This window comes from Camellia sinensis, chromosome 10 (assembly GCF_055761805.1).
Source record: "Camellia sinensis isolate YWXY chromosome 10, ASM5576180v1, whole genome shotgun sequence".
Classification (NCBI taxonomy): Eukaryota; Viridiplantae; Streptophyta; class Magnoliopsida; order Ericales; family Theaceae; genus Camellia; species Camellia sinensis.
The window spans coordinates 59,441,767-59,457,145 of NC_138970.1; the positions used below are offsets into that span (position 1 = coordinate 59,441,767).

The 15,379-nt window shown below is 27.8% G+C and overlaps 1 protein-coding gene across 6 annotated transcripts; it reads left to right on the forward strand.

The window, feature by feature from the left end:
* Positions 1–9,251: 9,251 nt before the first annotated feature.
* Positions 9,252–14,174, forward strand: LOC114292385 (ankyrin repeat-containing protein At5g02620). Of its 6 annotated transcripts, none has more exons than XM_028236333.2 (5): positions 9,252–9,842; positions 10,099–10,212; positions 10,650–11,031; positions 11,845–12,254; positions 12,988–14,174. In XM_028236333.2, exons 3-5 carry the CDS (start codon positions 10,698–10,700, stop codon positions 13,864–13,866), a joined length of 1,623 nt encoding a protein of 540 aa, XP_028092134.2. In that variant the 5' UTR covers positions 9,252–9,842; positions 10,099–10,212; positions 10,650–10,697; the 3' UTR covers positions 13,867–14,174. The 6 variants fall into 6 exon arrangements, with proteins under 6 accessions (XP_028092134.2, XP_028092133.2, XP_082747601.1 ...); XM_028236332.2 differs by having other exon boundaries at positions 9,600–9,842; positions 10,014–10,212; positions 10,420–11,031; XM_082891475.1 differs by having other exon boundaries at positions 9,608–9,842; positions 10,014–10,212.
* Positions 14,175–15,379: the final 1,205 nt, after the last annotated feature.

Sequence of the window (15,379 nt, forward strand, 5' to 3'; positions counted from 1 at the left end):
AGTCGTCATGTAACTTATTTTATGTCGGTTAACTTATCTATTGTTTGAAATTTAATGCCATTTTTTTAATGAATAATGCTGACATTTTTTTAGTTATAAAATTTTGTTTGGTTTGATTTTCAGAAAAAAATTTCTAAGAAACAAAAAATTAAATTGGTAAAAAAAAAAATTATAAACACTTATCATTTTTATATAATTTTATCTTTTGCGAGGGTAGAAATAATTTTTTAAAACTATTTTTTTATATATTTATTTTCGTTAAATTGGTTTCTTTTTTTTTCAAAAAAAAAATTAAAAATAGTCTAAAAAACTCAAGTCAATATTATCAAATCAATACATTATTAAATCAAAAAATTAAAAATTAAAAATATTTCATATATTAAATATATTGATTACACATTATTAAATGTCTAATAACCATTAATTACATGATAATCATCCAAAAATATCTGTTAACAATAAAACAACAATTCATTACATCATAACCATCTAAAAACATCAATAAAAACAACCACCCATTAAATGATCATTATCCAAATACACGCTAAAAATTAATTTGGTAAAAAATATAAAAATATATAAAATATTTATCATTTTTATATAATTTTACAGTGTGTAGAAATAATTTTTAAAAATTTAAAAATATCTTTTATTTTTAAACTAGTTTATTTTTATCAAACTAACTTATGTTTTATCAAATTGATAACTTTGCCATTGAAATCGAGCATTTTTGGTTTGCAAAGAAAATGACGTTTTCAATTATTCTTATTTGGAACGAGTTTTAAAGTTTAGGATTAAATGTATCACAATTGAAAGGTCAGAAATCAAAGTGATACAAGTCTCAAATTACAAGGATTATTAGTGTAATTCGCCCTAATAATAATTCTCAAAATAAACTTTTAATATGGACTGATTTTTAAACCTTTCTATATATATATATATATATATGTATGTATATATTTACAAAATTAAACTAGTTCGTAATTTAAATTATTAGTTATAAAATTATTAATCAAACTTATATAATTCAGCATATCAATCAATTTCATTTCATTTTTGTGACATATAGTTAACCAATTGTAATAGGTATACACAATTTATAGTCAAAAGCATTTTATACATAATACATATATTTGAGAAATAACTATGTATTAGTTTCAAATAGTTCACCACATTAACAAGTTTTTTTTTTGGTTTGTTTTTGGGGACTTTTTATTTTTTATGAGCAAGTATAAGCAGTTTTTTGAGACATTTTTTCCAACCAATTTTCACAACCTCTTCCTCACCTTTTCCTTAGAAATTATATCAATAAAATTATAAATTACACATATAAGACAGAATATATTTTTGTAAATTGCACTATCAAATTGTAACAATATTGCAAATCAAGACTTATGAACCCAAAATTTATTTAAAAAATAAATTACATAAGCATATTCTTGACAAATCATAGGTCGGTAGGGGTGGGTTGGGTTGATGGCATTTTTCAAATGGTAGACTTCCAGCCCATTTCTTACGTGAGAGAGTACGTCATCCATGAAGTCATTTTTTGTATTAGAAAAAAAAATTAATACTTTAAAAGTTTTTTAAAAGAAAATGTATGTGTCATTTGTCTTTTAGCTCTGACCAGTGGTAAGCAACAAAAAGTGTAACTGACAAAATGGTTAACACGCACGTGGACACGAAAATTAAGGCTGGCATGCTTGTTAAATGGCATATGATTAATTTATAAAATATTTTAAAAAGTAACTTTATAGTTGAGGTTCATTAACATATTTATTGAGGAGTGCTGATTCATCTTACTAATTTTTGTACTATTAATAGTTCTAATGAGTGGTAAATTGTCTGTTTGGTTTGGTTTCATTAATTTTAGGTTTTCTTTGGAAATAAATTATTTTAGTAATTTTTTAATTTTTTACGAAAAGATATGTAGAAAAATAAAGAGAGTGATGTGACAACTTATAATGACATTTTAACTAAAATAATTACTCTCCAAACGAGGCAGTTTGATTTTAATTTTCGATTCTAAAACTTTGATTATGATTCCGAACCGAACCATGATATATTTGTTTATTATTTTTTATATATTTTTATGTGTAAAAATAAAAATATCAAAGTTTTACATAAGATTTGAATACTAGTCTTGATTATAAAATTAACAAACACTAACTAACGTAACCAAACGAATTATTATAGTTTGGTTACTAATATAAAATATATATCATATTTATTATTATATAAGAATTTTGGAATCATAGAATCGAATCAAACTAAATTGATTTCTATGGTTCAATTATAATCTAGTTTTATAGATTTAATGGTTTAATTACAATTATATTTTTCTCAAACTATAAGAACATAGCTTCGTTTAGGAACAGACTATTTTAGTAATTTTTAAATTTTTTTGTTAAAATATGAGATAAAAAAAATTAATATGTTTAAAATGGTTTTTTAATTTTTTACAAAAAGATGTGTAAAAAATAAAGAGAAAAGAAAATTTTTGACTTTTTAATATAAATTATTGACTTTTTAATTTTAAAATTTTTAAATTAAAATATTAAGTTACCGCCTTGATTTACTCTAAAATCATATAAATTCAATCCGTAAACACCTACGTGTGATGGTGAGAGTTTTTTTTTTTTTTAATATTCTAAAGAAAAAATAATTTAGAGAATTGACTAACTTTTCAAATTATTTAAAACATTAATTTTTTTTAAATTGTATTTTAAAAATACAATTTTAAATTGAAATCGCCTTTTTAACATGTAATTTCAATTTGAAATGGCATCTTGAAAATATAATTTTATGACGACGTGAATTTCACTAAAATATATTACATTTTTAATATTTGATTTCAAGTTAGAATTGCATGTTAAAAATATAATTTTAAAAAATAAATTAATTTTTTAAATAATTTAAAAAATGAGTCAATTTCCTAAATTATTTTTTTTTAGAATACTTAAAAAAAAAAAACTCGTGAAGGTGATGGGTGCTTCGAAGTGACTTTTTATAATAATTTTTTATTTAATATATATAAATGATAAAACCATTGACCTTCTCAAGAAGGGAAGGGTCATTTTGATTGGATATAATTTCAAGAAGAATAATGGTATAAAAAATGTTAATGATTTTAAATATTTTATCAAATATTTTATTAAATGTCTTATATAGGTGTGAGATTCACACCATGTAAGTCCCACACATATGTGAAATATTTGGTAAAATATTTAGTAAAATATTTGAAATCCCTAGCATTACTTTACAATTTATATAATGGGTAAGATCAATAATTATATCATAATACATGTTAGTAAACTAAGTCATATATTAAGGCCTCGTTTGGAAAGTGTCCTTTTAAGTCAAAAAGTCAAAAAGTTACTAAAAATATTTAAAAGTAAACAACCTATATCAAAAAGTCAAAAATTTCATTTTCTCTCTACTTTTTGCACATTATTTCGTAAAAAGTCAAAAAGTCATCCCAAATATATTAATTTTTTTTACATTATATTATAACCAAAAAACTAAATAATTACTAAAAAAATATGTTCTCAAACGAGGCCTAATTAATATATATAACACCACCATTTCAAAAAGCTGCTCAATTACCCTACTCTTGTCAAAGTAATCCTCATGCACTCCAATCACATAATAAACCCCTGATAGCACATTGTCTTATTTGGATTATAATTATCTTATTTATGTCATATTACTTTTTATTTAAGTTATATTACATTTTTATTACATCACTTTAATCTCAACTCACATTTTATATTTTTTCGTAGAAAGTAAAAAAATATACTAATTTACCACTTTCCAAACAACCTCTTGTGCTTTTAAAAAAAAAAATAAATAAAAATAAAAAATACATCAATATTAAAAATATATAAACTAAACAGTAATGCTAGAAATACAAAAACTAAACACAGAATAGAACACAACTTTCTCATAAGGGGTGGGTCCCATATGTAGGTCCACACATGTAAGCCTCACTCCTTGTAAGAGGGTTGTGTCATATTTTGTGTTTAGTTTCTATACATACATATAGACTTACTCTAAATTAAACATAGAAAGTACATAGGAATAGAATAAAATTTCATAATATTTATTTGTGAGATTTATGGTTTGAGGTTTGCTTATTTATTAACATTTTAATTTTTTCTGAAAAGATATATAACAAAATAAAAAATAATATAACAACTTATAATAAATAAATAATTAAGTACACTTATTCAATGCATTACCAAACAAACTTCAAAAATCATATATATATATATATATATATATATATATGTATCAGTTTTGCTAAAGCAGCTCTAATTAGAGCTGCTATAAAATAAAAATAAAAAATAAAAAAGAGGTAAAAGACAAAACATAAGGGGAAAAAAGACAATTTAATGCTCCTTTAGAGCTCTCTTTTTAAAGGTCTCATTCATTTTTCTATATAGCACGGGATAATTATAGATATTTATTTTTATTTTAGATTTTTTTAATATACAAATTATGTTTTTTAAGATTTTTTATAAAAATAATTTAACAATTTTATCACTAACCATACTGTATGAGAGAAGTTAAAAAGGGTACTGCAATAACTATGCACGAGTTGTATCTATAATTATTTGTATGAAGGGATTTTAAATGTTGATCAGGAGATTTTAACCAAATCAATAAATGCAGGCATGTGGAAAGACATGTGGATTGAAAAAAGTTAATAAATGCAGATCAGAGGATTTTGACCAAATCAATAAATGCTGAGTTTTTTTTTTAAAATAAAAAATTTAGAAAATTCAGATTAGGATATTTGAGCTCCCACAGACCTTGGAGGTTAAAAACCCCTTTTTGCTTAATGTATAGTATAGATAGATAGATTATTTGTTTTGGAAAAAGTATTGCAGTAATTATGAGAGAAGTCAAAAAGTCTTGTGGGTTGAGAGAAGTTAATAAATGCTGTCTTTTTTTTAATGTGATTATAAAAAAAATTAAAAAAAGAATCATTGAACTAACTACAATCACATTAAAAAAAAGAACCTTTGAATAAATTACAATCACATCACATTTTTCCCATAATAAAAAATCAATAAATGAAAAAAAAAACATTAAATTAATTACAATCACATTAAAAACAAAAAGAACTATTGAACTAATTATAATCACATTTTTTTCTTTGTGAGTGTTTATGTTTATCTAATTTCGATCATATTAAAAAATCAAATTATAATTTTTTTTTGGTTAGACCAAATTAAAAACACAAAAGGAGATAACTTCAATCATACAAATCACAAATATTTTCATGCTATCTAACTATAGAAAATAAAAAGATTAAATCGCATTTAAAAAAAAAATCATTGAACAAACTACAATTATATCACATTTTTCCCATAATAAAAAAATTAATGAAAAAAATAACCATTAAACTAATTACAATACAATCACATTAAAAAAAAAATCATTGAACTAATTACAATCACATTTTTCTCTTTGTGAGTGTTTATGTTTATCTGACTTCACAAATATTTGTGATTTGCATGATTTGATTTTTTAACTGCAATCACATTACATTTTTCTCATAATAAAAATAAATAAATGAAAAAAAAAAGAATTATTAAACTAACTACAATTACATTAAAAAAAAAAAAAACCGTTGAACAAACTACTATCACATCACATTTTTCCCATAATAAAAATAAATAAATGAAAAAAAAAGAACCATTAAACTAATTACAATGACACTAAAAAAAAAAAAAAGAACCGTTGAACTAACTACAATTACATTTTTCTCTTTGTGAGTATTTATGTTTATCTAACTCGAATCATATTAAAAAATGAAATTATAATTTTTTTTTGGCTTGACCAAATACAAATAAAAAAAGGAGATAACTTCAATCATAAAAATCACAAATATTTTTATACTATCTAACTACAATCATATTTTTTTCATAATAAAAAAAATAATTGTAAAAAAGAACCATTAAAACAGTAAATAAAATGATTAAATCACAATTAAAAAAAAACCATTGAAATAGTAAATAAAAAGAATATTTAGAACCATTGAACAAATTACAATCACATTTTTTTTTATGAGTGTTTATGTTTATCGTACTTCCATCATATTAAAAAAATCAAATTATAAACAAAAAGAGATAACTTTAATCATACAAATCACAATTTTTTTAATGTTATCTAACTATAATCATATTTTTCTCATAATAAAAAAATAATTGAAAAAAAGAGCCATTAAAATAGTAAATAAGAAGATTATTTAGAAGTATTGAACAAACTACAATCACATTTTTTTTTTTATGAGTGTTTATATTTATCTAATTTCAATCATATTGGAAAATCAAATTATAAACAAAATGAGATAACTTCAATCATACAAATCACATGTTTTTTAATGCTATCTAACTACAATCACATTTTTCTCATAATAAAAAATAATAATTGAAAAAAATAACCATTAAAATAGTAAATAAAAAAGATTATTCAGAATCATTGAACAAATTACAATCACATTTTTCTTTTTATGAGTATTTATGTTTATCTAACTTCAATTATATTAAAAAATCAAATTATAAACAAAAGGAGATAGTTTCAATCATGCAAATCACAATTTTTTTAATGCTATCTAATCATTATCAATAATTAAAAAAATCAATTACAAATTAAGTCAATTGATAATTAAAAAACACAATAATTTATTTTTCAAAAAACATAGTGAATTAAAAAGATCAATTACAATTTTTTTTTGGTGAAAATACAATCTAATCATCATCAATAATTGGTACATTATGTGACCCTAATGAGTACAATCCATTTTATTTTTCAAAAAACACAGTGAGTTAAAAATCAAATCACAAATTAAGTGAATTGATAGTTAAAAAAACACAATAATTTTTTTTCAAAAAACACAGTGAGCTAAAAAAATCAATTGCAATTTTTTTTTCAAAATACAATCTAATCATTATCAATAATTGGTACTTTAAAAATCAAATCAGACAAAAAATCAAATCAAATCACAAATATTTTTATACTATCTAACTACAATCATATTTTTTCATAAATAATTGTAAAAAAAAAAAACCATTAAAACAGTAAATAAAGGATTAAATCACATTCAAAAAAAGAACAATTGAACAAACTACAATTAAATCACATTTTTTCCATAAATAAATAAATAAATAAATAAATGAACCGTTGTCTAACTACAATCACTACGCCAAAATTGCGCTATAGCGGCGGTTTTTTACCGCTGTTAATGGATATGAAACCGCCGTTAAAGCCTTTAACGGCGGTAATTTAGGACCGTCATTTATACGCGTGTCGGAAAAGGTATAACCGTCGTAAAAGAATAAATTACCGTTGTTAAAAGTCGATCAAAAACGGTAATAATATAGGACCAAAAACGGCGGTTCTTTACCGCTGTAAATAAGTTCACATTTTTTAAAAAATAATTCTCTCTTCTTGCACCCCTCAAGTTTTGAACCTGTGACCTTTAATCAATGCACACCAACCACTACACCACAGCCACTTTATATGAAATATATTCCCTAAATAAATATTTAAACATTACTTTTGCTTTATTGTAGATGGTCATATTCAGCCTCTGGCCGCGCGTGGTCACCACATGCTGGAGTTCCGCCGGCAAAGACTGCCGTCATTAACGGCGGTAATGAGAGGGCTTTAGTGGCAGTTTCGTTATCGCCGTTAAAAGAGGGTTTTAGTGGCAGTTTTTTAAACGGCGGTAAAAAAAATCGCCGTTAAAGATACATTAACAGCGGTATTAACGGCGGTTTCACTACCGCTGTTAATAGTATCTTTAACGGCGGTAACGAAAACTGCCGTTAAAAAAACCGCCGTTAATGCCCTGTTTTGGCGTAGTGAATCACATTAAAAAAAAAAAGAACCATTGAACTGACTACAACCACATTTTTTTTCTTTGTGAGTGTTTATGTTTATCTAATTTCAATCATATTAAAAATAAAATTAAAATAGTAAATAAAAAGATTAAATAACATTAAAAAAAAATATTGAACTAACTACAACAATCATATTAAAAAAAATAGTCATTAAACAAACTACAATCACATCACATTTTTCCCATAATAAAATAAATAAATGAAAAAAAAAGAACTATTAAACTAACTACAATCACATTAAAAAAAAAATAAAATCATTCAACTAATTATAATCACATTTTTCTCTTTGTGAGGGTATATATTTATCTAACTTCAATCATATTAAAAAATCAAAAATAAAATTAAAATAATAAATGAAAAGATTAAATAACATTAAAAAAAAAACTATTGAACTAATTACAACAATCATATTAAAAAAAGAGTCATTGAACAAATTACAATCACATCACATTTTTTCCATAATAAAATAAATAAATGAAAAAAAGAACTATTAAACTAACTACAATCACATTAAAAAAAAGAATCATTCAACTAACTATAATCACATTTTCTCTTTGTGAGGGTTTATATTTATCTAACTTCAATCATATTAAAAAATTAAATTATAATTTTTTATTCGCTAGACAAATCACAAATATTTTTATGCGTTATCTAACTACAATATTAAAACAGTAAACAAAAGGAAAAATCAAGAAGGAGAAAATAAAAAGAAGATTTACTGTTTGCATACGTGGTCACTGAAGTTAAAAATATAGAAGTGAGAAGTCAAGAAGAAAAAAATAAAAATGAGACTCACTATTTGCAAAAGTATGGGAAAAGTTAAAAAAATTGTGTGTATTAGAGAAGTTAAAAAGATTTGGAAGAATTTAATAAGTGTTAAGGTTTTTTTTTTTCAAAAACAATCAAAAAAATTAAGAAATTAAGGTTCAGATATTGGAACTCCCATTAAACTTGTGGGTTAGAGATAGATATAAACAAATAGATAGATATAGATATTTATATTTATATTTGTTTTAAATTTTTTTTAATATACAAATTATTTGTTTTGAAAAAAGGACTGCAGTAATTATGAGAGAAGTCAAAAAGTCTTGTGGATTGAGAAAAGTTAATAAATGCTGAGATTAATTTTTTTTTTAAAAAACAAAAAATTAAAAAATTAAGATTGACATATTAAAACTCCCACAGACATTGAGAATTAAAAATCTTCTTTTACTTAATATATAGTGTGTGTATATATATATATATATATATATGTAAAAAACTATTAATTTGGGTAACTTTGATTGAAGGCAAGTCACATAATACTAATTATCATATCATATACTTCACAATACTTTTACTTATGTTTTTAAAAAAGTGTGCATGATTCGCATTCATTTTAACTATGATATAATATGCAGAGTTACAATTTAAGTAAAATTAATTATAATTTTAAGTTATAATTCATGGTTTCTTTTCAAGTTATTAAAACTATGACACAATATATTTAGGTCAAGTTTGAAAATTTCTAAATAATTCATCTTTTTATTTTTTTTATTACATCACTTCTCTATTTTTCTACATATCTTTTCATAAAAAAATAAAAAATACACTTATTTAAGTCATCTCGAACAACCCCTCATATTATAATTTGAAGCCCATCACATTTTAATAAATTTTGCTATATATTGGCAATCACCCAACTTTTGGAATCTAATTTTGTTTTTATCAAAAGTGGTGGTAGAGGTCCTGGACGAAACCCTTTTTTCTTGACTGACTTTCTAACGATAATTCACTGCTTGAACACCCCACCCACGACTTTTTAGAAACAAAATTTTGTTTCTCACTTTTGTGCTCTGCTGCAGATTACTCTGCACTTTCTGAGTTTGATTCCTATATGGTAGCTACAAAGAACGGTACTGAGAAGGATTACTGATCTTCAAAACCCAGGTGAATATACATAAACTGCTCATGAATTTTGACATGCTTTACTGTTGAGTTTTGATCTTATGGATGATACCCATTTTCCCTTTTTGCTATTCTTTTTTTTTTCTTTATTAGGTTTATTTTATGTAGTTTCCATGTTTTTACTCGTTTTGTTTTTGGTTGAAAATTTTGCAGTTTTGTCTTTTGGTCCATTTTTTTCCATGGAGATAATGATTGAATACTGTAGACTGAATGTACATTTGTATGCTTGTGATGTCAGAATTTGACATTTGGGTATCAGAAATCAAACCCTCATGTTTCTCATATGCTTATCATATCTACTTATTCAACTGTGGATTGAGTGATTGAAAAGCTACTGATCTTCAAAACCCAGGTGAATATATATATATAAATTTCTCATATCTTTTTTTCTTTGTTGTTGACTTTTGATCTTAGCGATGATACCCATTTACCCTTTTCTTTATTCTTTTCTTCAATAGTACTATATAGTTCCAATTTGTTTGAACGCGATATAGTTCAAACTTCCAAGTTTGAAACACTAAAAACACTTTCCATTTTTCCACTTTTTTTGGGTTGAAAGTTTTGCAGTTAATGATTGAAGAAGTGTAGACTGAATAGTAGAGAATCGATTTTTGGTGTTAATGTGAAGGCAATATACATTTTGTATGCTTATAATGTCAAAATTTGACATTTGGGTATCAGAAATCAAACTCTCATGTTTCTCTTGAAGATAGTTACATCTCAACCATCTTCTCTCAATTGATACACAAATTGATACTTAAGAGGTGTAATGAGTGAATTTTGATCTAGGTTTACCATTGATATAGAAGGGGATTTTTTTTGGTGAAATTGAGTTTCATGGAGGGTCCATCGAGGCAACAGAGCTTCCGGAGGAAGAAGATGACGAAGCAGTTAACAGGGAAACGAGGCGACAAGACTTTGCATTCGGCTGCAAGAGCAGGGAATTTGGAGGTGGTTTTGGAATTACTCACTATAAATGGAGATGAAGAGTTGAAGGAGTTGTTGTCTGAGCAGAATCAATCCGGTGAAACGGCCCTTTATGTTGCTGCTGAATATGGTTATGTTGATTTGGTGAAGGAGATGATGAAATATTATGATATTGCATCTGCTGGTATCAAAGCTAAAAATGGGTATGATGCTTTCCACATTGCTGCCAAGCAAGGAGACTTGGGTAAGTATAAATTATAAAGAATGTCAATGTTTTCCCATCATTTGTGATATCTTTGTTTTGTCAAATTTCAACATTGTTTAAACATGTTCCATGGCATTCTGAAGAAATTAGAGAAATTTCACTCTTTTATTTGGAGAAATGAGTGTTAAACTGCATACATCTTGTCTTTTCTAGACCCCACTAAGCCTCATGCACTTGGTTGCCTTTTTTATTTTTATTTTTAATTTGAAGAAATTTAATTCAATCTTATTTTGCATGTAATTCAATGCATAAAACATTTGGGAATAAGTAGGATGGTTGGTGATTGCTTGTTGTGACAATATTTACAAAAATCGGTGTAAGTACGAGTGCTACTAGGAAATGCTAATATCCTAATGAATTCCATTTTTGAACGCATGTACCGAAGCATGGTACACTAACGTTCCAAAACAATAAACACAATAATTTTAGTGATCCAAAGTGATCTCAAAAGTTGTTTCCAATATAATTTCTTAAAGATTCTTACAAATAAAAATCAAATATAATGAGCTAAAATGTAAGGTGGGTTAAGTTTTGACTAGAAAAAGGTCAAAATGGGTCATAATGCTCATATAAAAGTGTTGCTACATTTTAGAGCATGTAGTGAACCACATTCCTGTTCTTGTCGCACAAACCGGAACGATCCATGTTCCAGGTAACATATAACTGTTTGAGTTTTGCCTAATTTTATCATTTCACTTGCTTCTGTGTTTTGACATATCATTCATTGCTGATATATAAATCATTATCAGGGTTTAAATGTTCTCATAAATTTATTATCTTAACATGTTGCAGAGATATTGAAAGTCCTCATGGAGACCCATCATGATCTTTCAATGACATTTGATCAATCAAACACCACGGCATTGCACAGTGCTGCAGCACAAGGCCATATCGAGGCGGTCAATTTCTTGTTAGAAAAAAACAGTAGCCTGGCCACCATTACAAGAAGCAACGGCAAAACTGCCTTGCATTCTTCAGCAAGAAATGGGCATTTGGAGGTTGTAAAGGCCCTATTGAGAAAAGAACCAGGAATTGCATTGAGGAATGATAAGAAGGGGCAGATGGCTCTTCACATGGCGGTTAAGGGACAGAGTGTTAAGGTGGTTGATGAGCTTATTGAGTTCAATGCTGATTTGATAACGATGTTTGACAGCAAAGGCAACACTCCACTGCATATAGCAACCCGAAAGGGTCGTGCACAGGTAAATAACTCAGTTTTGGCCTTTGAATGCTGAAAAATCCATATAATACCACTATAAATAAAATACCCAGTAGAAAAGCATCACACATTTGCTCTAAAGACTAAAAAGGGTTTTTTATAAACACTTTTGGAGATGCCTTTAGAGAAATTAGTCTTGGGTTTATGTTATGGTTATTCAGAGAATTCTGTTTAGATAAATGTTAATGACGAAGGAATGCCAGAGAACAGAAATAATGTAACAGAAAAGGAACACTCCGTTCAAATAAAATAAATCTCAACCCTAATAGAAAAGAAATTCTCGATACTTATTTTTTATCCTCAATAAACCTAACACATAACGGCCAATTCAAACAAAAACTACCTTAATTAAATACTAAATAAGACAATAAAATCTCTTCAATCATAAATAAGAAATAACAATAAGATAATGACCTATTCTCTTAAATTTTTGGAAGTGGCTTCAAACAAAATCTATACTTTAATACTATAGTTTCTTGTACTTTAGTGTCCATAAAAAATCTGATATGAACTCTGCATCTAAGCAAACTTGAAGGATCAGGGAACTCCAACATTTCCAACGAATCCATTATTCCAATTTGGAGTGTAATGGAGTGAAATGTGCTTGTCATAAGCCCAATCTCATGGCAATAGCTGAAGAACTAGAGATGCTTAAAAAGATTCAATCGCTTTATAAAGTTGGAACTCGTTGTGGTTATCCTCGTGCTATTCTGCAGATTGTTCAGGCACTACTGAATCGCAAGGGAATCGATAAACAAGCCATCAACAGATCAGGAGAAACCGCTCTTGACATTGCTGAGAAAATGGGGCACTCAGAGATTGCAATTATCCTACAGGAACATGGAGTCCTGAATGCAAAATCCATGAAGTCCACACCTACAACAAATACAGCGAGGGAATTAAAGCAAACTGTAAGTGAGATCAAACATGAGGTACACGACCAGCTTAAGCACACACGCCAAGCACGAAGGGGTGTACAAGGTATAGCCAAGAGGCTTAACAAAATGCAAGCGGAAGGGCTTAACAATGCCATCAACTCCACCACAGTTGTTGCTGTTCTCATTGCTTCTGTTGCCTTCGCTGCTATTTTTGTTGTCCCTGGCCAGTATGCCAGCGACCCCACAAATCTTCCCCCTGGATTCTCTCTAGGAGAAGCAAATGTTGCTCCAAAAGCCCCGTTCATTCTTTTTTTCATATTTGACTCGCTTGCGCTCTTCATATCATTGGCTGTTGTAGTCTTTCAAACATCAGTTGTAGTTGTAGACAGGAAGGCAAAGAAGCAAATGATGTCTGTCATTAACAAGCTCATGTGGTTGGCTTGCGTGCTCTTGTCAGCGGCTTTTCTTTCCCTGTCTTTCATTGTTGTAGGAAACGAGAGGTGGTTGGCAATTGGAGTGACAGTTATTGGTACAGTTTTCATGTCAACGACATTGGGAACAATGTGTTATTGGGTGATTATGCACCGAATTGAGGCTTCCAATTTGAGGAGCATCCACAGATCATCCAGGAGTAGCAGATCACTATCATTGTCCATGTCAGCAATGTCAGATACAGAAATTCTGAGCAATGACTATAAGAAACTCTATGCAATTTGAGGTTAACAAGGCATGTATGATGTTTCCTTTTTTGACCACTTCGTTAGTATTTCTGCTCTGTTCCTTTGTATTTTTGCGGTTCTCCCCCCTTGCATGTATATATCTTTGTAAGATTACGTGAAGAAAGTAACTGTAATTGCCGGTCTATGAAAGTGCACTGCAATAGAATGTAACAAGCAGAAGAGATCTGTAATCTTTTTATGATCAATGTACTTAACTAAGATCAACTTCTTGATCAACTTATCACATTGTCCCATCTTGTAAATTCTCACTGTCTGTAATTGTCCATGATTTATTGTTCTGTGAAATCTTATTCTGGGAATTTTTTTGAAGCCTAACTGTTGATATTTATTAGTTTTGATTGGAAAAGAATTGATGTAGGACAAGATTTTAGGAATTCTTAAATTTTTACCTCTACTATTTTGGAATTAGTGTTTTATTAGGAGTCTAGTGATTTAGAATGGAATAGCCTAGAATTCCTAGTTATAGTGCTTGATGATAGATCTCGGTTGGCTTACAATTAGCCTCAGCATCAAACCAAAGTACAAATGTCTGAAGTTATATATTTTGAAGTAGCAAGGAATGTATCTATACCCATCGTTGGGTCGACCAGCCATTTCTTGGACCGACCCCTCAACGTTCAAATCTTTGGTAAGTGTTTGGTTGACATGTCATATGTTGGGTCAACCCGTAGATGCGAGATTTATTCCATATAGTGCTAGAAAGGTTTCCAAATTTGTGTTGATTAATTTTCCTTAATTGATTATTATAAACACATGCAAGCCAGGCCTAAAGGCAAAATGGTACTGTTTATTAATCAATACTACTAAGATTTTCTTGTACTTGTGGCTTCGAGATTCTATCTTTCTTGATTTGACAGTCCATTCGTCTATTTGATCAATACTAAATTTTCAGATCATAGTGTTAGAATCATGGAAAACTTCTAATAAAGAGTAATAATACACCTTCTTCCTTCTTAGACATGCCAATAAACGATGTGCACTTGTCCAAGGTGTAGGTCCACAACGTGTTCATCTTGTACCAACGCTGATGATATGTCATGTCTGACAAGGTATTTGGAAATCATCCATGTCGTGTAGCAAACAACTCATCTTCCAGTATTAACCACTTGAATCTTCTAAAACCCATTGGTTACTGACAAATACTTGAGTTGTCATAATCTGTCTCATTCTCTGCATTTAGATCTGCTATTATGCTAACAAACATCATGATCAATCCAAACTGGCCATACTGCTTCGCTCAAACCTCAGATTCTGTCACATTGAGCTTCATTGGTCTTGGTTGTTTCGGTTTAAAATCTATGCTGCATGCATTGCACAACAGTAGCCTAGAGAACATGAAAGTGGATTGATCAAAAGTTCAGAAGGTATCCAAATGAATCAGACAATATATCAGCACATGGTGCCTACTATCATCCAACCATAGTTTTTTTGTTACTTAGGTGTTGTTCATATCCTCCTCACACTTCTCATTTCATATTCGATTTTCATTC